Raw genomic sequence first — 21,928 nt, forward strand, 5'->3', positions numbered from 1 at the left:
AGGTTTCTGGGCTCCATTGTATCCTGGAGAAAAATTTGCTGTAAACCCTGTTGCATACCAATTCTGGTGGGAGTAAATATTTTCTTAAGGAAAGTGACGTTGTAACACACCTTAGGAGCATTTTCGTTTTCTGTATTTTTCCCCTATTTGTATAACAGAACCCACCCCTGTAAAGTAAACCCCGGTTCCGTGCACCGCACCCTCGGAAGTTTCCCTACACGGAACTGAAGGGCAAGGGCAGTTTGATATCCCAATTCCCAAGAACAATATGATCAGTGAGCTTTACTTTCTGATGGCACATAAACAATGTAGCAAAGGGAATATGGAAACATCAAATTTTAGCAAAACAGAATAGCCCTTACCGATATCACAAACTGCCCTCAATATGAACAAAAGAAAGCATCAAAATTCTAAAAAAGCAGGTAAAGGTGATTCAATTACTCATTTACTAGGGGATATCTAACTGAAATCTCATGCTTCCATTATAAAGTGTCTCACAGACATGTACATTTGAAATCATTGCTACCAAAGAGAGGATACACAACATAGTAAGCAGCATATACAAATTCTAAAAGCAACAAAAGTTGTTGACATCCTATCTTGAATATTTTGATTTTCCATCCTTCCACCCAAAAAAGAAAACCAAAAAAACTATTCTAACTCTCGCAAATCCAGCTAACCTGAAATTCTCCTTCTAACTCTCTTTGAGGCGGCTCTTCGCCTCCCCCGTCTTCTTGTGTTCCTAGGGAGATTCGACTTGGAAGCGGAACGTGACTTCACATTAGATTGCACATTAGGCACAGCAGTTTCTGAGGGCAAGTCACCAGGTCCTAAAACCTGAACTAAAGGAATAGTTTTCTTGCCTTCCATTGGTTCCTGAGGCTTCTCTATGAGCTGACTTCTAACTTTCTCAAGAGCATCCAACTCTTCCTTGGCTGCCTTATTATGTATCAGAATTCCATCCTCAATCTGCAGGCACGAAGAATATATTAGTTTGAATATATAATAGTATGTGCAAGCGAATATGTTGTTCATAATCCCAAATAACAGGGCTCATTCAAGAAAGTCCGTATCTACCAAATGAACAGTGCATTAATATAAACCACTGTCCACATGTCTGCAAGGATGAGAAACTTCACAGACAAAGCTACTAACTCTAGAAGCTAAATCACAGAAAATGGGACACTTTGAATAGGTCCTTTCATGTCACATTGATCATAGCAAGAACTAAACTTGTTCCATTTCACCAAGTACACGACAGATAAAAGACGAGGTGCTCATTAACTAGAAAAAGTGCTATAACATCTCAATCATGTCAACGATTTTCTCTAAAAAATAAGTTGGAATCACATAAAACCAATACCAGAAGGTACCAGACCAACAGGAAATTAAAAATAACCAAACCCTCTAGCATTGTCCATTACTATCTATGGTGGGATTGTCAGAAAAGAAGGCTTACATGGTCATGGTTACTACCCAACAATATTCTAAAACCCAAAATTAGATAGAAAGCTGTACATCATGTCACAAAAGAAATACTTACATTTTCACATAAATCTGCAACCTGAGGCTGAGCCATGCTTTCAATTATATTAGAAAGTGGGTTCACCTCTCCATGACTCAAAACTGTGCTTTCAGGCATAGGTAAATCTCCCATGTTACACTCAGATACACGCCAAGAAGAAGTACAAAGAGATCTAACTGTCAATCTATGTCTACTATCGGGAGGAGATGCAGGATCTTGATCAGAACTGGCCAATGCATCAGATGGTGCAAGCAAGGTCAGCTTATTTACAGAATAGTACTTTCCAGGATTTTCACTAATCACCTTGTCAATTCGGGTCTTCAGCTTATGAACTTGCGAATGTGCCACTTCAATCTTCCGGAGGATCTGCTCCAAGAAATTATCATCATTTCCAAATTCAAGAGATGACCACCCATCGTTTATTCCAAACTCAACATTGCTGTTAGTAATCTTATCTGCAGAAATCACAAGAGAAAATTGGGGCCATGCAGGTGGAAAAAAGACAATATATTTCCTACAAAACTAGCAGAAAATCAATATGCAAGTTCAAAATCTAAGATCCTGCTCAAAGAGACCAAGATGCATTGAAGCTCTCGACAAATCACCATCCTCGATATATACAAATTTCTTCCAGTATCTAGAAACTTAAAAATACTGATTCAGTTATGATTTGAAGTAACTTAATCAAATATACATATTAACATATACTTCTATAATTGTGAAATACCAGTAAAAGTCACCTTTTTTTGTTACATTGATTCGTTAATCATTATATGGTTTCAGATAATTAGCTTAACCCTGCAAAACCTCTAAGAACATATATTAAATACAAGAAAATGTTTATTGATATGACATTCTTTTTTCTTATTTCACAGCCTAACTAATAAGCTTTAAAATCATCAATATATTGGTACTCAAATCAACTCTAGTACTTCTTACCTAGACTACCACAATCATCTTCCATAGGAGCGCCATCAGCAGCAGACCTCTTCTTTCCTGGAAAACAGAGAAAAAATGAAGAAGAAATAACATATATTATACTTATACAAGGCCAAAAAAAGGGCACTGCACAAATCGGAATTTGTAACTTCATACCATAGTAAGAGAACAGGTTATGTTGCGACATATAAGGTGTTATATCAATTGTCTCTTCGTCTCTCTTTCTTTTCTTCCTCTTCATGACTTTATTTCTAAGAATTTGACCGGAAAATGGTAGAGACTTTGCATCAATATCTTCTAATGTAACATTTTCAAAATCATGCTGCTTCCTTTCTTCATATACTGCAAGTTCTCTATCATACTTTAGTGCCCGGGCCTGAAGTTCCTTAATTTGAAGCTCTATCCATTTACAGCGCCACATAAGAGGACGTACAAACTTCCTCCAATGAACTGTCAACTTTTTCTTCCTGGATGATTAGAAGCAGACATAAACAATGTGAATGTGACATAATTATTCACAGTAAAAAGAAGCCACAATATGCACTCATACAAGGTAAAATCAATATTGATAAGACAGAAAGGATAGCTCATTTATTCCCAAGTGTTTTGTGTAAGCGGATAAGGAGAAAGCACATTGTGTCAGCCTGACTTGGCTGAGAAGGTTTTTGTCAGTGGTCTGTAAACGCTATATAGATGTGCTGTATGAGGACTTGCTTTACTGCAGTGGATGACGCTGACCAAGAGCAAGAAAAATGAAATGAGAAGCATCAAAAAGAAAAGATTTCATTTTACAGGATTTAAGGACAAGATTTGATTACTCCTGAGATTTAACCATATTGACAGTTGGTGGTCCTCTAGAAGGTCGATGAGTGCTGCGGTGTGGAAAATGGTGCCTTCTTGCCTCTTTTGGTGTTTAAGGAAGGAAAGGAACAATAGAAGCTTTCAGGACTTGGAGAGGACCTTTGTGGATATTTTAGCCTCTTTTTACCATACATTGTATCTTTGAACTGTGGCTTATGTGTCCCCTCTGTCGATTAGTTATGATGATTTTCTTATTCATTTTCCAGTTAGGTGTTTCCTTTTGTATACTTCCGGACAATCTTACAAATTGTGTTTCTTGAGTTTATGCTGGGATCTACTTTTTTCTCTTTGTTCATTGTGCCCTGCTTCTTTTTCTCACTCTTCGAGATGAACAACTTCTGATTCGTCCTTCCACTACATAATTTATTTCTAATTCAATGACTCTCCATTTTCTATTGATGGGAAATCTTTATCAGACTAGGAGAAATATCAAATAACTTTTCTTCTCCAAAGCAAATCATGGGTAATTCAATAGTGGCAGTGCAGGTCTTGACTCTAATAAATAAAAGGGGGGGGGGGGGGGGGGGGGGGGGGGGCGGGGGAGTAAAGGATGGATGTGGAGAACTAGATTTTTCTTGAAATAACTAGATATAGTACAGATACAGATATAGAGATGGAGATAGAACAAATTAGTGTGTGTATACCTATGTCACGGTACACTCTAGAATGCAAGCCATATCCATACATTAACCCTTATACTAATATATCTCCATCCATCAAGCCCTTCACAATTCTAGATAGATCAACAATCATCTTTTCAAATATGTCCTCTCTTGTTGAAGTGTTGCATTATACTCGTATTGCACATCCCAATTCTACAAGATCACATTCAAACAGAAACTTATCTTCCTTTTTTTTTTTTTTTTGATTAATAAGTTACACACGCACCCAATTAGATAAGTCACTAATAAGTAGGAAGTATTATATTCTTAATCTTCTAAAAAGATCTATCATTCCCACCCAATTTGTGGTCCTATAAAGTCCAAGTTCAAATAAAAAAATGTTACTTAAAAAGACATGGAATTTAGAATGGCCCTCATCAGATCAGTTTCAGGTGCCCAATACCATTTCAAGGCCAAGACCATGGGTCCAAGAACTTGATGTTTGAATATTTTCAATTGATGCTCACAACCCAGAAGTTTTGTCATAAATCATAAGGCCAGATAGAAACCACTAGCTCAAGGACTGAAGCTGAAGACATCAAAACAAACAATCTCAGGCAGGATAGAACACAAGAAAACCTCCATTTCACAGGCGTTTTAGCTTGCATTTTCAAGTTCCTTGAACATTTGATGGTAAATAAAGCAAGAAAAGGAAAAGGCATCTTTCCTAATGGTTATGTGGATGGTATGATGTATCTTAAGTCTGCAACTCCTCCACTGCCACTTCATAGACAAGAAATAAATAATACATACAATAAATGATTCAAACTAGAAAGTACCTTATTGGAAATGTGTCAAAATATCCATCAAATACTGATGCATTACTAGCAGAAAATTGTGACTCAACTTCATCATCAGCCAACATCAAGCCATTCTCTGTCCCAGATTCTGTATCGCCAAAAGAACTTGAATGCTCAGTCACATCCTGACATTCACCTTCAACCAGTCCAGCATCAGTTGCAGTTGTAAAGTCAGTTATATTAACCTCTATATTCTCACTTCCATCCTGTTCAGTAGTTCGCTCAACCGATAATACTTCCATGCCAAAAGTGTTATCCTCACAATTACTAGCACACTGCAGAATCATATCTTCTGGGCCTTGAGGGACAATTGCATTATTCTTACCAACTGAAACTCCCATAGCAGCTTTGGAGTTCCCTTTAAGCTCTAAATCAGGTCCCATACTGCAATATCAAAAAACCTTAGCTCATTATTTTTCAGCAATCTCAAGAAGACTGAACAATTTATCAGCTGCACAATCCATGACCAATAAATCAATGCTGCAATCATATAAATTCCAAATGAACTCTAAAATGACTGATAACAAGTCTGTAAAAGAGATTTTATCCATAAATCTGAAAATAACATTCATTGCAATAGCAGAAAACAAAAAATTGACTAAAAAATAAAGATGAAATTCTTAATTTAAGTTTTTTTTTTTTTTTTGGTTTCTAATAGACCAAAGACTCACCCACTAGGCTCAATCATGATGGACTCTTATCTTTTCAGTGATTCATTTAGCTCAAAGTAGAAATTTTATGCAAACAATTAGGTGAATCCCTCAATATTTGGTGGCAAATTCCTACTGAACTTAAAGAAACACATACAGAAATACATTTTTAGCTACAGGACATTAATTTGCCCTATAACTATCTCAGAACAATATGCATGAAGAAACAAAAGTGAATTCTACCAGAATAGTTTGACACATTATAAAAATAGCTTTTCCTTATTTATTCATAATTCCTGAAGACAAAGATGCTTCTATGCATTCTTGTGCAGATGGTGGAGGATGGCAGGGGCTGTTCTTGGAATCTCAGATTGTCATTCTTCAAGGAAACTCTCTGTATACCTACTTCTCTTTTTCAATAAAATATTCATATTACTTTTGAAAAAAAAAATCTTTCCTAGAAATTTCATTAAAAACATATCTTTGAGCAATAAAATATTTCTTCCATAAAAAAGTTCCCTATTAGCCAAAAGCATATGAATCATAGTTGAAAAAAAAAATCCCACGCAAATACCCAGAATAATAAAAATACAAAATCAAATAATGACATCACTTCGAGTTAGAATCCAAAAACACAAACAAAGGACCCAGGAAAAAAAAAATCAAATAAAAACCAATCGAAGTTACGATCTTTTTTTCTATGATAACAAGATATTATACTGTATTTCAAGAAACAAAGAAAACCCATAAACTTAAGCGCCAAACAAATCGATCACCCATCAAAAAGAAAATCAGTAGCCAATTATACCATAGCTGAAAGAAACTAAGGAAATCCGCAAAATAAATTGAATTTTTCAGGTTCTAAGACCCTAAAGAAATTCAGTGACAGCCCACAAAACCCTAAACCCTAGAGAGAGAGAGGTACCTGGGTTTGTGTATGGGTCTGGTGAAGGTCACCGAGAGAGACAGAGAGAGAGAGAGAAGATGGTACCTGGGTTTGTATTTGGGCCCGGTAAATGTCACCGTCGGCGCAAGCTAACGCGGTGCCGGTGGCAGACGAGCTGGACTTTTTACTGGAATTTTGGGATTTGTTTTTGGGTCCCGAAGGGAAAGACAATAAAAAAAAAAAAAAAAATTATATGTGTTGTACGGACGTGGACATTGATTGACTGGAAAAACAAAATAAAAAAAGAACCTTAAATATGAATGTTCCGCATGTGTAGGCCAGCGGAGTTGGGCCTGTTTGGGATACAAGATTGGAGTTACCCCCACGGCTGGACAAGGATGCGCCTAGCAGGAACAGTGGTGTATTGGTGTTTAGGCATACGATGCGAGAGGATACCGAATTTGATAATCGGATAACGGTGTGTTTGGCATTACGATTTTATAGATAAAAAATAAGATTTTAAATCAAATCACATAAAATGATTTGTTTATTTTTTTTAAATTGTGATTTGAAAACACAAAAAATAAAAAAATAATAAAAAATGTATTTTCAAATTGCAGATAATAAGATTTTCTTTAAAAACGTACAATTTTAAAGGCTAAATTATGATTTTAAAGGTCAAATCATAATTTACCAAATACTTAAATACATTTTTAAAAATTTTGTTAAATTGTACATTTTTCAATCACATTTCCGACATAAGAAATGCTTTGGTCACATAGAATGCAATTTGGGTATATGAAAAGTAGCCTTTATGACGTTTTCAACAAAATCTTTTATTTGTAGTTTGGTTATATGTGGTACTCATGATTGTAAAATTTACGAGGGGCTTATATAAAAGGCTAGTGTTAGGAAGTCAAACAAATGAATTCTGAAAATTTACCAAACTGATATGACAAGAGTTTTTAAATTAAAAAATGCAATTCTCTCTCACTTGTCTGCCACTCACGGTCTACCACATCAGTTTAAATAATTTTCTGAGTTCATTTGTTTGGTTCCCTAACAGTCCTCTATATAAAATGTATTAAGGGGCATATATGAATTTAATAATTTTTTTAACTTCGTAATAATAATATTTTAAGTATTTAAAACGATAAGACAAAAATTATCTTCTTAATATAATAGATATCGATGAAATCCTTGTGATTGGGTGTCTTGAAATAGATGTGTGTATGTGTGTAAATATGTACTACATACGTATAATGAATGTGTGTCCATGGTGTTTTCTTTTATTTATTTATAGGGCTATAATGGATAATTTAAGTCATGTGCGGGCCATATGACTCTTTTTTCGTCCAATTTAATTGAAAAATGTTGATGGAGGGAGCCAATTGAATGTGCTGATAATTTGAATGAGTCAATTGTCACATTCTAAAATTTAAGAAAATAATTGCAACTAAGGTATAAGTTCGAGTGATTCTGAAAAAAAATAAATAAATAAAAAGACCACTTTCTTCCAAATTGTCCTTTTGGAGAAGTGCAAACACGCTCTCTGTGATTAAAGCCAATTCCTTAAATGATCATACATGAGTAACGTTATAAACTATATTTTTACTTTACAATTATTCTACAATGTTGATGTGGCTATTTCGATAAACCCTGAAATCAATCATTGTTAAAAAATAATTTAAAAATATCTGAGTTGATTAAAACTATCACATCAATATTTCAAGATAAATTGTAGAATAAAAAACTATGGTACATAGGATTACTCTATCAAGCCTTGTCTATTTTCTGCCCAATGTCCTAATTATCAAATGTGTCAACTAAATATTTGGTAACATATTCATTATTGGTCTTGATAGTTTGTGCTAAGCTAAATAGCAACGTACTTGTTATTGGTTCCTATAATAAAACTAATGTGGATTAGTATTGACTTTAGTACTAATAAAATATACTAATAAATGGTAGTATAAACCCTCTGACCACGAAATGAATATTGTTTTTAGTAAATAAATGAATAAGTTATTAAAAGTTCATATGCCGTAAAATTATTTCTTAAATAACAATAAATTAAAAAACAAGTAAATAATATAATATTGTTGGATTCAGTCTCATACATACATTTAACATATTGTAAGAGCATTTCAAGTACGTATAAAATAATCATTTGGGAAAAAAGTTATTCAAACTGTACAAATGGAATTTCTTTAGGATAAGAATAAGATTACGGTGAGATAAGTTTAGTAATTGAGTTGTGATAACACAATGACTACGCATGCTTAGTCGTTGATTCGAAATCTTACAAGAAAGTAGAACATTATAGTGCACCATTGGTGGTACAAAAGCGGTTATTTACAAGCGCTCGGCTCACCAAGGAAAATTTCTTGTGCAAGCTCGAACTCATAGGCCAAACAAGCTCAACTTGACACATAAATTTTTTTTAAAATTAAACGTTAAATAAAATAAAACGGCTTAAGAAGCCGGCTTATCTATGGGCTTGAACCCAGCTAATTTATGGCTTGAGGCTTGAGCCTTAGATTGCGTTTGAGGGGCTTAAAAATGTTTTTAACACTTATAAAGTCCGTTTGAAGAAAAAAGTATTCGTTTGGCAAAAAAAAATTAAAAGTGTTTTTAAGGGTCTAAAAAGTCAAAATTGCCAAAAAAACACTTTTGACAAAAGCTTAAAAATAAAGTTTTTGCCAAAAAGTTTTTTTTTGACTTAATAGCTCTATTTCTCCAACGCAATCTCAAACAGACTCTTAAGCCTACTAAACATTCCACATGATTTTACAAAGGAATGCTAAAATCCCTATTATAGATAAGGAATGTTGAAGCGCATTAATTTCTTAGCAATGTGGGACAAGTTGTTGGACTTGGGGTTGGGGGGCTAGTGTGCACTTTTTCTTTTTCTTTTCCTAATTAAAATGGAGATTTGGTGTGCACTTGGTTTCTTAGCACACTAGATATATTTGTCTTTTGAAATTAAATTCCTGCTTTGCTAAGCAAATGGATTTTATTTATCATCAGTAGCAAAATATGAGAAAATAAAGAGAAAATGTCCAAACTTTGTTCTTCTTGCAGGAAAACTGCATGCATTCCATCAGTGTTTTGTTCTTTTTCTTTCCACCTTTTATATTTCTCAGTCATATTTCAAGTTAGCAATGGGGGATTTGTGTTTTTTTTTTCTTAATTGCATGGGATTCGTAAATCATTTTTACTTTCAAGCATTTTTCTTTTTTCTTAATTCACATACAAACAAATTAAAGATCATTTTTGCTTTTCCCTAATTTGTATCATCTTTTTTTTTTTTTAATAACTTATATATATAGAAAAGCAATTAGCGGTTTTAAAAACACTACTAACCACTAACCGCAATTGCCTTAGCGGTTTTTACTAACCACTTTCAAAAGTGGTTAGCGGTAAACTGCCCGCCTTTTTACGTCTATCCTTAACTGATCAAACTACTCTTTGAAAACTTCTTGTTATCTAATTGCATGTAGTCTACTTAAAAGACTCTTTGGTTGTGAATAAAATAATTCGAGAAAGTATTTGTGAATTTGTTGTATTGGTTGGCCGTAATTAAAGTTTTGTAATATCTCTTACCTCAAATGAGCTATTATGGTGATTTCCTATTCAAAGTGGGTAATTATTTCATTCAAAAAAACTCCCCTTCATCGTGTAGCTTTTCATCACTTTCAATCCAGTTTGCTAAATTGATATGTGATCAGAATATACTTGACATGCATTTTCAATGAAGTATGTAATTATTACACCTATTTTCGTAAACAATCTTAATAAATTAAATGGAAAAATTTATCCAAAAAGTTTCTCCATCAAATGTTGACCGACAGCACATGAAAACGTTCGTGTGGAGAAATTGTCAGCTGTTGGAAAGGTAGTTGGCTGGCGCGACTATCAAATTATCCTTCTGTTCCATTCTCTCTCTAGTCTCTACAGAGTTCCAACACATAAACCTCCGACCCGGAAATCCAGTGAACCCCAAAAAACTCCGAGGAACCAAATCCTTCGAAGCTTTCTGCAAGATCCCAATGCATGTCTGACTAAAACCCAGAAACCCTTTAACACCAATGTCTTCTCGAACACTGACAACCGCCGCCTTCATCTTCCTCTGCACACTCACTCTCATCGCGCTCACTCAATCTGTCCCTTTCATTGTCTTGCATGGTAATTTTCTCAGCCTCCTCTTATTCTCTCAATTCTTCTGGGTTGTTTGGCTTTTTATCAGCTTCTTGGGTTTCTGCTGATGCTTCATATGTTATAGTTGACCTTCTATGCTATTCTCTGTTTCTTCTTCTCTGTTTTGTTTTAGGAGAATATTTCATTAATGGGTTAATGTAGAATGTGGATAGTTGATATGCTGAGCTTATTCTTTACGTGATCATTGATATGCTGGCTCCATTTTTTTTGACACAAAACACATTCAAGGAAAGTTCTTGGTATTATCTAATTGCCAAGAAATTATTGTTTGGAAAAAAAAAAACAAATTTTTTTTTTTTAACTTTGAGGGATTTAGATTATACCCTTTATGGCCTTATCTGAGTAGCAGGAAACAGAAATCTATTGCTGACAAACCTACTTGGAAAAAAAGAAGATGATTATTAGACTTACTTTATTGGTTACATATTGGTCAAAAACCAAAACAACAATAACTATAAGTCTCAATCCTACCAAATTTATGGAAAAGTAGCAATATTGTATGAGAAATAAATTCTTTCATATATTGCTCACAAACAGTTAGATGGCTATTTCATCATACCAAGCTGTATCTCAGTTCTCCAGCATGGCAGAAATAGCTTTTCGACGGAGTTAGATATGAGAGCCAGAGTTTCTCATAAAAGTCTTTGATGTTCATCCAAACTATGAGTCAATACTGTTTCAAAGGGGTAGCTCAATCGGCTGGGAATCACACCTCATAAAACGGAAGTCACTAGTTCGAATTTTCCACCCTCCTTTCCCTCCTCTTGTGCAGTTATGTCAAAAAAAAAAAAAAAAAGAGAAAAACTGAGTTAATACACTCTTAACCATAAGTTAGTCACTTCTCCCTTTCAATTCAAAAGAAATTGACCAATAATAATATTCTTTCTATCGATATGGTTAGTCACTTCTCCCTTTAAGTCTTTATGCATTTTTCTTAGATTGTTGAATAAGTAAAGTAAGCTTTTCTGTAATTTTTTGCTTCTCAAATATGTCAAGATTTAATCTTTCAGAATCTCCGGGGGCTAACTGTATCTTAATCATCTCTTTAGCTTCTCTCTATTCAAAACTGGAATATTTTGAGACTTCCCTCCAGGAGAAGGATATCTAGATATTGCAACATCTAGCATCCTTAAAACATTTTTCTGCTATACTGACATTTTATATGCATTTTGTGGCAGGCATTGGAGATAAATGCAGCAGTCAGGGAGTCACAAAGTTCACTGAGCTTTTAAGCAACTGGTCTGGTTCTCAAGGATATTGCATGTATGGGATTGTTTTCGTGTTTATTGTAGTTATGATGGACCATATTATTCTATGTTTGCTAATATATCAAACTTGAGCCTAATCTATGGGCCATACTTCCTCGCTGCCTTCATTTTCTGCAGCTGCTAGTGGAGACAGCTGCATACCCCAGGGCACAAGGCCTGTAGATGACTCTATTTTTCTAAGGGCATGTTTGGGTGTGCGTTTGAAGGGCCTAAAAGTACGTTTAAGACTCAAAAAGTCTATTTGAAGAAAAAAATACCCGTTTGGTAAAAAAAATTGAAAGTACTTTTAAGGGTCTAAAAAGCAAAAAAATTGCCAAAATGCACTTTTGGCAAAAGCTTAAAAATGAAGCTTTTGCCAAAAAAACACTTTTTGACCTAAACACTCTATTTCTCAAACAAAATCCCAAACATGCTCTAAGTTTCCCTTAAAAGATTTCAAACTCATTATATACCTTGCACTTCTAAAGCCATCAAGAAAGTCACATTTAACTTAGTTTGACAAAAGTCACATTTAACTTACCCTGTTGTCAAACTGGCACAACTATTATATATGGAAAGCTAAATTCTTTTACAACAGATCAACATGCATAATCATTTGACATTTGTGGTTTCCTGGTTATTGGTTGACTTTCTTTATATGGGGAACTGTGTAATCTGATCAGGCTCGTGTCCAATGTATAATCAATGAATAGTGTTAAATAAATCCTGAATATAATCATATGTATTTTTTCTCTGTAGAGAAATTGGAGATGGAGTATGGGATTCCTGGACTATGCCACTGTTGGAACAGGTGCCACTTGAACTATAGTATGCAGAGTGCTTGCCATCTAGAATGTTCATATTTAATGATTTGATAACCATTGATATAATTCTTGTGCTCGCAGACTGCCATTGCTTGTGAGAAGGTGCTGAATTTGTTTGGTAATAGCTTTTTGTTTCCTCTTCTTGCAGTTGAAGTATAATTTGTTTCAAGCGAGTTTTTGTTTCTCTATGCAGGTGAAGAACATTAGTGAACTAAGTGAGGGTTACAACCTAGTTGGACTTTCTCAGGTAATTAACATTGGAGGTCCCCCCTTACATATTTCTGGTGCACAAGGGTGGCACTCCCCTGGACTTCCTTTTAATTAATCTATTATAAAAATAAAAATAAAAAAATAGTAGAAAATAAAAGTAGAAATGGAATAGATACAAGAAAAAAGAAGGAAAACCCTAATATTTATGCTTGGAACTTGCCAGTTGGAATGAAAATCTTTGAATTACATAAGAAAGGAACTCGTGTTGGGACCCACTAATCCAGGGGGGATGACAGATTTAATTGAAGTGTAAATTTGATCAACAAATATTATAAATGCCACAGTAGATTTGGTCATTTAGGTTCCCAAGAATTAGGCATTTAATTTAGTCTTGTAGTAGTTTAGATTTTTTTTTGTTGGTTTTATCTGAAGAAGTCAGTGGACATATCAGCATTTCATTTTGGACATGTGGCGTTAAGTGTGTGTAATATGTAATCAAGGGGGCTATTGCAATGTAGATAAAAGAGAATGCTGGTATATTAGATCATTCATATGCTTGAAGAAGATGTATTTTTGTTACACTCACCTTCTTCAATATCTCAGAAAATATACATAAGAAGTGGTGTTATAGTGGCTAGACAGAGTTGGGAGAGTGAGCAAGAGCCGAGTAGAAAGTAAGCAGCAACAGAGAAAGGGTCATTGAGAAAGTAATGGAAAGAGAAGAGAAGTGGGAGGAGATGGCGGCTGGCAAAGGGCAGAGGAAACAAAGTCACAACACAACACGTGGAATATTTTAATTGAATTGGAAAGTAATTATGGAGTCAAGATTCAAATTCATGACCATTGTTTAGATACCATGTTCAATTACCACTTGTCTTAAATGGTTAAGCTGATAAGAAAATGATGAATTTTATAATTAATATTTTAATAGTAGAGAAGGATTTGATCCAAATCATGGAGATAGGCTAGAATGGAAATATTGATTTTATTTTCAAAACAGATTTTTCACGTAGCCAATTAAGAACAAAAGACATGCAAAATGGTTGGCCATATACAATATTTTGCATAAATATACTCAACCAAAGGAGTAAGTTGTTCTTTGATGCGGACATCATGAAAATGAGGGCTGGAAATGATTATTTGGGATTCCAATAGGCCGTGGAAGACTAAAGCCAAATCCAACGACGAAGTTTCTCGAGGCTGGTGAGGATGATATTGCATGCATAATTGGAAGATTACATTACAATCCTAAATTGTCAAAGAGTAAAGTAAGGCTTGACATGGCCCCATGGAGCTGATTTTGTTTCTAGATAAAGTTGATTTTTTGTCCATTTTTTATTTTATTTCTTATTTTAGTTGAGGGTTTTTTTGTAATTTAGGATTTTTGGCATTGATCTTTTAGTAATTTTGTTTGTTCCGGGTTTTCTATAACTTCAAAACATTGTATCCATCAAACAACTATCTTTGATTTTGAATAAGAATTTGAGAACTCAAAAAAGAAGAAGGGAAAAAAAAGACAATCAGGGAAGGAATTCCAGTTCTAGTGCTTTGGTATTCTTCTAAATCAACAGCGTTATCGATGCACTTAATGTTAGTATTCCTTTCAGAATCAATAGGTTTCAGAAAGATTTTATGATAGGATTCCACGTAAGACTCGTCATACACATCAGCCGAACCCACATTCTTTGGTCATGGAGATGGATAAGGAGAACCAACATGAAGATCATGGGCAGTAGTGGTGTTTGCCATGGGCCAAGATGTGCAACATGGCTTGAGTAATGGGGTTAGTGTTAGTGTTATCTTATAATAGGAGTTAGTGGGAAGTTTATTTACTACGAGGTAATTTAGTATGGGCTGTTATATGTTGTGATGTGAGATAGTGTGAGAGAAGTGGCAGTGGTTTAGGTAACTGCTAGTAATAGAGTATTTAAGGGTCTTTGTATTATGTTATGAGTATGGGATTTGGTGTAGAGTTCTAATTCTGTTGTGATTCAACTCTCACCCTAAGTGGAGTATTATCTTGTTCTGACTGGGACCCACTAAGGGTATCAGAACGTATTATCTTGTTTATATATTTGTATTGTGGTAGAACTCCAGCCATAAGTGGAGATTTATAACGTGTCTTATCAATATATTATATTAAATATTAATTGTGTTTCTATATCTATTTGGGACTTATCATTTTATTCCTGGTATTTAAGCGCAAATCAACAGGTTCAAAGTAAGGGTGCCATTATTTTGTTAACTTTTTCTTTATCCTACACGCTCCCTGCATTAATATGACATCAAGGAAAATTTAAAACAGCAAACCCGATTTTTACTTGTTTCATCTCTTGATTCATGGATGAAAAGGAAGTTGTGAATTAAATAGGATTGGCTGCATGATGCAGGAAGGATTCTTCGTGTAAGATTAGAAACTTTATAAGGTTTTATAAATTTTGTAGTTAGATTGCATTGCATTTTTCGCAATGTTCTTGTCTTTCTGTGTATTTTTTTGCATATTAATAACATATAAGACGGCCATTTTGTTATACAGGGCACTGTGATTGGTCGAGGAGTTGTTGAATGGTGTGATGGGGCTCCTCCTGTAAGAAATACTCTGACAATAACTCTGTAATTCCTTGTTATCTTTTCAGCCCTCAAATAGTCATCAAATTGTGGAGATACTCTTTTGGTTCTTTTCAAAATGATGAAATTATTGTTTATCAAATGCCCACACATCACACAGGCCTTGTACATGTATTGCTAAATTGTTTTATCATATGTTATACATGAAGTGCCTTCCAGGCAAAGAGACTTCATCTTGGCAAATTCCATCAAGACCCTCAATACTACTACCGGTTGTGAAATCAATGTTGTTGCTTTCTCCAAAACAGTTCATATAATTATTGATGCTCCACATCCAGGATCTGAGAGCCTCCAAATACCTGTTCATTATCCATCATCTTCGTCATTGTTTGTTCTCCTTTGTTTCTTTTTTCCCCTGACATGATTTCCTTCTACTGCCTGTCTATAATTTTACATTGTGTTGATTTTATCTTCCTCTGAAACTTAATTTGTAGATTACATATGTTCTCTTTCTATGTGTACAGGTCAAGAATTTCATATCATTAGCTGGTATGCATGCTGGTATTGCTTCAATTCCATTTTGCAAAGTATGTGCTTCTTTCACCTCATGATATGAAATTCTTTTGGAGTAGATCTGGAAGACATTTGTAGTACTTTTATTTTTATTTTTATTTTATTTTATTATTATTTTTTATTATTTTTGTTTTTACATTTAAAATACATCCATAACTTTTGGAATTGATAGACTTGAATTTATAGTTGTGTTGGGCAGGACAAGCTCTAGGTAGAGAGAGATGTAGAAGTTACATTACCTTCCTGGTATCTTACACCAAATTAAAATGAACCATTTAGCATTAAAGGATTTTAAATTTGAGTTTTACTGATTTTTCACTCTTCAAAAGATACTGAATCTTACTATTGTGGACTTAAAATTGCTGTTGTTTGTTCATGCTGTGTCTATTGATCGATTATATGGATACTGGAGATACATATGCTTGTAGATCATTGATATCAATGCCAAACACAGTGGGCAATTTTAAGAATGTCACACAATTATATTGATAGATTTTCATTTCTTTCCTATTTTGTCAATTTCTAGTTTGATCTTCTAAAACTTCTTCAATCTATACTTTATGCAAGAGACTCAATAATCTGGATATTGAACTAATATCACTAAGCAATGACATTTGACAACAAAATTTGGACTTGGATATACCATAAAAATGTTGAGGAAGCAATCAATGATTAATCACTATGTTTCATGTAATTTCTTTTCCTGCTTGAATGTGTTAATGCTGTGTCTATGTATGAATTGCACTATAGCTTGATGTGCCGTATTTTTTGCAGTCCGAGTGGCTTTGTGTTCTTCTGGACACCTTAATCAAGTCAGAGGTCTACAGCAGCTATGTCCAGGTTCAATCTTTTTTTCTTTTCTTTTTTTGAGCTAAAGTTTGTAATTGTTTCACTAATTTGTTTTACAGTTTCTTTCTTCTTGTTTTATTCTCTGTTGATATTTAATACCATTTGAATAGTTTATCATTGATGGGACTGCAGGATCACTTGGCTCCCAGTGGTTATCTTAAAATCCCAACTGTAAGTATAACTTCTAGTTTGCTTAAAGATATATAGTAAAGCTGATATATTGCAGGTTCTCTTGAAATAATTTGTCTTCCAATCTTCATGATAGACCAATCCACCGTGGGGAAAGTTGGGGTCGGGAACTTTTATGAGTAGACCTTCTATGCTAGATTCCTAGTCGGCTTCTCCCTACTATTTATTTCGTGTTATTTAATCATTTTTCTCTGGGATGAAATCATATGTTGATGTGTACTACCTTTCACACTATATTTTCATTATATCTAATAGCTACCTCTCAATTTTTGCTTCAATGACATTTTCTGATGCTATGAGACAAACAAGATAATTTTTTTCCTTTCTTCAGGACATCAGTGCCTATTTAAAAGGATGTAAGTTTCTCCCAAAGCTTAACAATGAAATCAACAGTACAAGAAATTCCACCTACAAGGAACGATTCGCTAGCTTACAGAATTTGGTGCTTATCATGGTGAGTTGAAGAGTTATATTCTGGTTATGTATTTGTTCCTGGTCTACTTAGAGTCTCACAAGTTTTGTGATCCGTTCCCCTTTCTTTGCATGCATTATCAGTTTGAGCAGGATACTGTTCTGGTACCTAAGGAAACCTCCTGGTTTGGGTATTACCCAGATGGGGCCTTTGATCCTATTTTACCTGCACAAGAGGTAATCTATCTTCCATATCTTAGTTTTACCTTATTGTGAGCATTATTTTTTCTGTGTGCTAGGCCTTTGTGGATGACTTCGTTCGTCAAACATATTTCCTCTTTTTAAAGGCTAAACTGTGAATCTGCAATCGTAGATCAAATTATGATTTTACCAAACACTTAACTGCGTTTTTAGAAATCATGTTTTCAAATCGCACGTTTTAAGCAACCGGCAGTATAACCAAATAGTTAATGAAAAGAGAAAAGGCTTACGGTTTTCAAAACAATCAAGGTGAAGCCCATGTTTGAGTAAAACAGGAGAAAAATTAACTCAATTGAAGCATCTCAAAGTTGTTCAAATTTCCATGTGACACTCATTAGTTGCTACCCTTTTTCGCCATGTCGACTAATCTCCATTGCATATTTCATTTCCTGCAGACTCTACTCTATACTGAAGACTGGATTGGTTTGAAAATCCTGGATGAAGCTGGAAAAGTTAAATTCATAAACGTTTCAGGGAATCATTTGCAGATATCTCAAAGTGACATGAAAAAGCATATAGTGCCTTATTTGGAAGATGAAGCATCAACACAGATGATGAGGAGTGAAACTTCATCTTATAAATGGCTATCATCAACCTGGAATTTCTTGTTGGAACTGGTTGGGTTCAGTGAGGATATACCATTGCTGCACACCATGGATTAATTTGAATGCTGTTCTTCCCATGTGTATTGTTTTCATTTCTTTTTGTTGTAGGGAAAAAAGGGAAGGGGGCAGAGAGACAGAGTAGAATGAAATGATTATCAAAACTTGAACACAAATCAATTTGTCTGGTGTAGTCATGATTCAATGGGACTTGTCATGTATGTAACATTACAATGTTCTCAGCATTATTAAACGATGCAAAATTATTGCCATAGTTAATTAATTCTTCTAATTAGACTTTTTTTTTTTTTTGAAAAAAAAAAAAGAAGGAAAAAAACTTCAACCACCCCCTTTAAATTACCAAGTGATTTGCAATGTCCCCTTTAAACTTTAAGAAGTTGCAATATAGGGTTCTAATTTATCAGTTACTTTCCGAAAAAAAATGACAAAAATATTCCCTTTATAAAATAAAAAGTTCAGAAAAAAAAAAAGAAAAAGAAAAAAGAAAAAATAAGACCTACAGCTTGGCCTTGGCCCGTGGGTTCTTTTTTTTTTTTTTTTAATTTATTTATTTTTTAATTTTTACTTTTTTGTGATTTTTTTTTTTTTGAGTTTTTATTTTTATTTTTATTTAGTATAAGGGCATAATTTTATTTTTATCAATTTTATGATTTATAACTAACATTTTACATGTTAGCCACATAAGTTGCGAAAAATCTTGTCAATAAAGGTAACTGAAAGGGGTTGATAGATTAGAACTTTGATATTACAACTTTTTAAAGTTTAGAGAAGACGTTGCAAATCTATTGGTAATTAGAGGGGGTAAGAGAAGTTTTCAATATATATATATATATATATATATATATATATATATATATAATATTGTGGTATATTGGCGCAAAGGGACCTACATTGGATCAAAGGAACAAACCATAGCTTAGAAACTTTTTTTCATCTTCATGTAAGGGGATTCCTTTTTGCATCATCACCTATAGACCAAAATCAGCAACCCTCTATATTCATAAGCCCAATTCACGCCCAGGGCTTGCAAACCACAAACAACCTAAACTCTTAGTTTTCATGGTAAATGCTTAAAGTAAAGATAAATAGTAATGAGAGAAAAAATAGGGGGTTGATTTCATCGTTAACCGCATAACAATGGTCAATCATAAATTAACAAGAGAAATTCATATTATGCATGATATATGGCTCGTCTCACTTGAGTAGTCAAAAAAATTCCATAATTAAGAAATAAGTATAATCCATCTTCGGTTGGCATGGATCGTCTGCCTAACCTCTAGATGCGGTATGGTCCGTCTTCCCTATGTATGGACTATCAAATCGCTTAATCAATTACATGCAATCAAGGGATATGCATAACTCATATTCGGATCATACAAATTGTCTAGCTAAATTACACTAAGCCTATCAAACCCTCTTGATCATGTGTTAGTTAAAACCGTTATATAACAATCATTCATATAATCACAGAAAAAATAAAGGATTGAGTTCAATTAAGATAAAAAACTTTCTAAGACAAGAGAATAATTTCATAATGATTGAATATAAACTTTAAAACCAAATCTCTAAGTCATGCAACCATTATGCATATAGAAAATTCATAAATTAAAATACAATTATTACTTGGAAAGGGCTACATCAACACCCTATTAGGAGTTTAACCGCTCATAGTGGTGCTAGAATGACCTCCTGCCATGTTCATCTTCTCTTCAACTCTTCACACCCCCAATAACATATTTTATGTCTAAAACTAAGTACTCCCTCTCTTCAAGTCTTAGAGGCCTATTTATAGGGTGTAAAACAAACCCTAGAAGCCTTAGAAATTCTATAAAAATCGTGCTTCAGTCTCCTAGTACAAATCGAAATAGGATTCGTCCAAATCTGCGTTCTTATATTGTAGGACGATTTTGGCATAACAAACGTCTGAATTAGGAAATTCTTATTTCACAATTATTTTTAGTATTTTGAGTTAGCTTTCCAGTGCCATTGGTATCACCTCAATCCGATATTCGAGCAGAAAGTTATGGTCAAAATATTGAGACGTGCAGAATCCAAAATTTAATCTAATATGATTTTAACTCCAATTATAGAAATTTTGATTTAATCATTTCTTTGATTTGGTTAGACTTAACCACATTTCCTAGGTCTTCTCAAAGTGTGCTTTAAGCCCAAAATCAATGGAATTTCTTGCATCTTTATTAAAAACCTAAAAACACTAAAACATTAAATCAAACAAATAACAACGCTAAGAAATTAATATATGCAAGTTAAGGAGCTTGAATGTGCAACATTTAGCGCTTATATATATATAGACCAAAATTCTAAATTCTTTCATGCTTGTGCAAACCAAAAATGCAAGGCAAGTATGATTACCCAAATTTTGGATGAGGCGGGTCAAGTCTGGAATACAGAGGAACACATTGGGGAGGCATTTGTAGGGTATTTTCAACGCTTATTTACTGCAGGTCATCTCAGCTTTGGAGAGGAAGGTAACCCCCGCTATGAACAATGTTTTATTAAAGGATTTCTCAGTGGACGAGGTGAGTGTTGCTCTCAACCAAATGGCTCCTTTTAAAGCGCCAAGACCGGATGGATTCAATGTATGCTTTTTTCAGAATAATTGGTCAGCTGTTGGTGTGGAGGTTAGCCGAGCTGTACTCCATATTTTAAACACTGGGTCTTTAAATAAAGAGCTGAATTTGACTTATATTGCATTGATGCCGAAAAAAAGCACTCAACATGTGTGTCTGAATTCCGACTCATTAGTCTTTGCAATGTGTTCTATAAGATTATTTCAAAGATTCTTGCAAATCGACTGAAAATGATGTTGCATGAGATTATCTCCCCAAATCAAAGTGCTTTCATCCCAGTTCGTTTGATCACAGACAATGTATTGGCAGCTTATGAAACCTTACATACCATGGACTCTAAAATGTTTGGTAAAGTAGGGTACATGGCGGTCAAGCTCGACATGAGCAAAGCCTATAACAGGGTGGAATGGGGTTTTTTGGAAGCTGTTATGGACCGTTTGGGTTTTGACTAGAAATGGGTCCACTGATTATGATGTGTGTAAAATCAGCAACCTATGAGGTCCTAGTCAATGGCACTCCTACGGGACGGATCCAACCAAGAAGGGGTATTCGGCAAGGGGATCCAATATCGCCGTACATGTTCCTTTTTTGTGCAGAAGCTCTAAGCTCTCTTTTGATTCAGGCTGGCATTAGAGGAGAACTTACGGGGCTGCCGACATCCAAAAAAGGGCCTCGGATTAACCATTTTTTTTTTTCGACAATAGTCTTTTGTTTTGCAAGGCTACATCATACCATTGGCAACAAATGGCAGCTCTCTTGCAGGATTATGAGATGGCTTCGGGTCATCGCTTGAACCAAGAGAAGACCTCGATCTTCTTTAGCCGTAATACTTCGCAGGAAAGGAAGGAGGAAATAATGAGGGTATCTGGAATCCCTGCAACACAATGCTATGACAAATACTTGGGTTTGCCGGCCTTGGTGGGAAAATCTAGAACTTAAGCGTTCAAGAGCGTTAAGGATAGGGTATGGAGGAGATTAAGTGACTAGAAGCTTAAATTTCTGTCACAAGCCAGCAAAGATTTTTTGAAAGCTATGATA

The 21,928-nt window shown here is 34.5% G+C and overlaps 2 protein-coding genes across 2 annotated transcripts; one reads left to right on the forward strand and one right to left on the reverse strand.

The window, feature by feature from the left end:
- Nucleotides 1-460: 460 nt before the first annotated feature.
- LOC132185906 (uncharacterized) lies at nt 461-6,552 on the reverse strand. The gene is made up of 6 exons (XM_059599721.2): nt 6,429-6,552; nt 4,767-5,171; nt 2,621-2,931; nt 2,465-2,521; nt 1,544-1,980; nt 461-969 (listed from the first exon to the last, which is right to left on the reverse strand). Exons 2-6 carry the CDS (start codon nt 5,168-5,170, stop codon nt 676-678), a joined length of 1,503 nt encoding a protein of 500 aa, XP_059455704.1. The 5' UTR covers nt 5,171; nt 6,429-6,552; the 3' UTR covers nt 461-675.
- A 3,662-nt stretch (nt 6,553-10,214) lies between these two features.
- LOC132192081 (alpha/beta-Hydrolases superfamily protein) lies at nt 10,215-18,557 on the forward strand. Its single transcript, XM_059607289.2, has 12 exons — nt 10,215-10,511; nt 11,723-11,807; nt 12,551-12,602; nt 12,697-12,717; nt 12,809-12,862; nt 15,362-15,412; nt 15,918-15,980; nt 16,741-16,806; nt 16,948-16,986; nt 17,336-17,458; nt 17,560-17,652; nt 18,072-18,557. The coding sequence occupies exons 1-12, from the start codon at nt 10,415-10,417 to the stop codon at nt 18,336-18,338; spliced, it is 1,011 nt and encodes a 336-aa protein (XP_059463272.1). The 5' UTR covers nt 10,215-10,414; the 3' UTR covers nt 18,339-18,557.
- Nucleotides 18,558-21,928: the final 3,371 nt, after the last annotated feature.

Source organism: Corylus avellana, chromosome 2, assembly GCF_965113065.1.
Source record: "Corylus avellana chromosome 2, dhCorAvel1.hap1.2, whole genome shotgun sequence".
Lineage (NCBI taxonomy): Eukaryota > Viridiplantae > Streptophyta > Magnoliopsida > Fagales > Betulaceae > Corylus > Corylus avellana.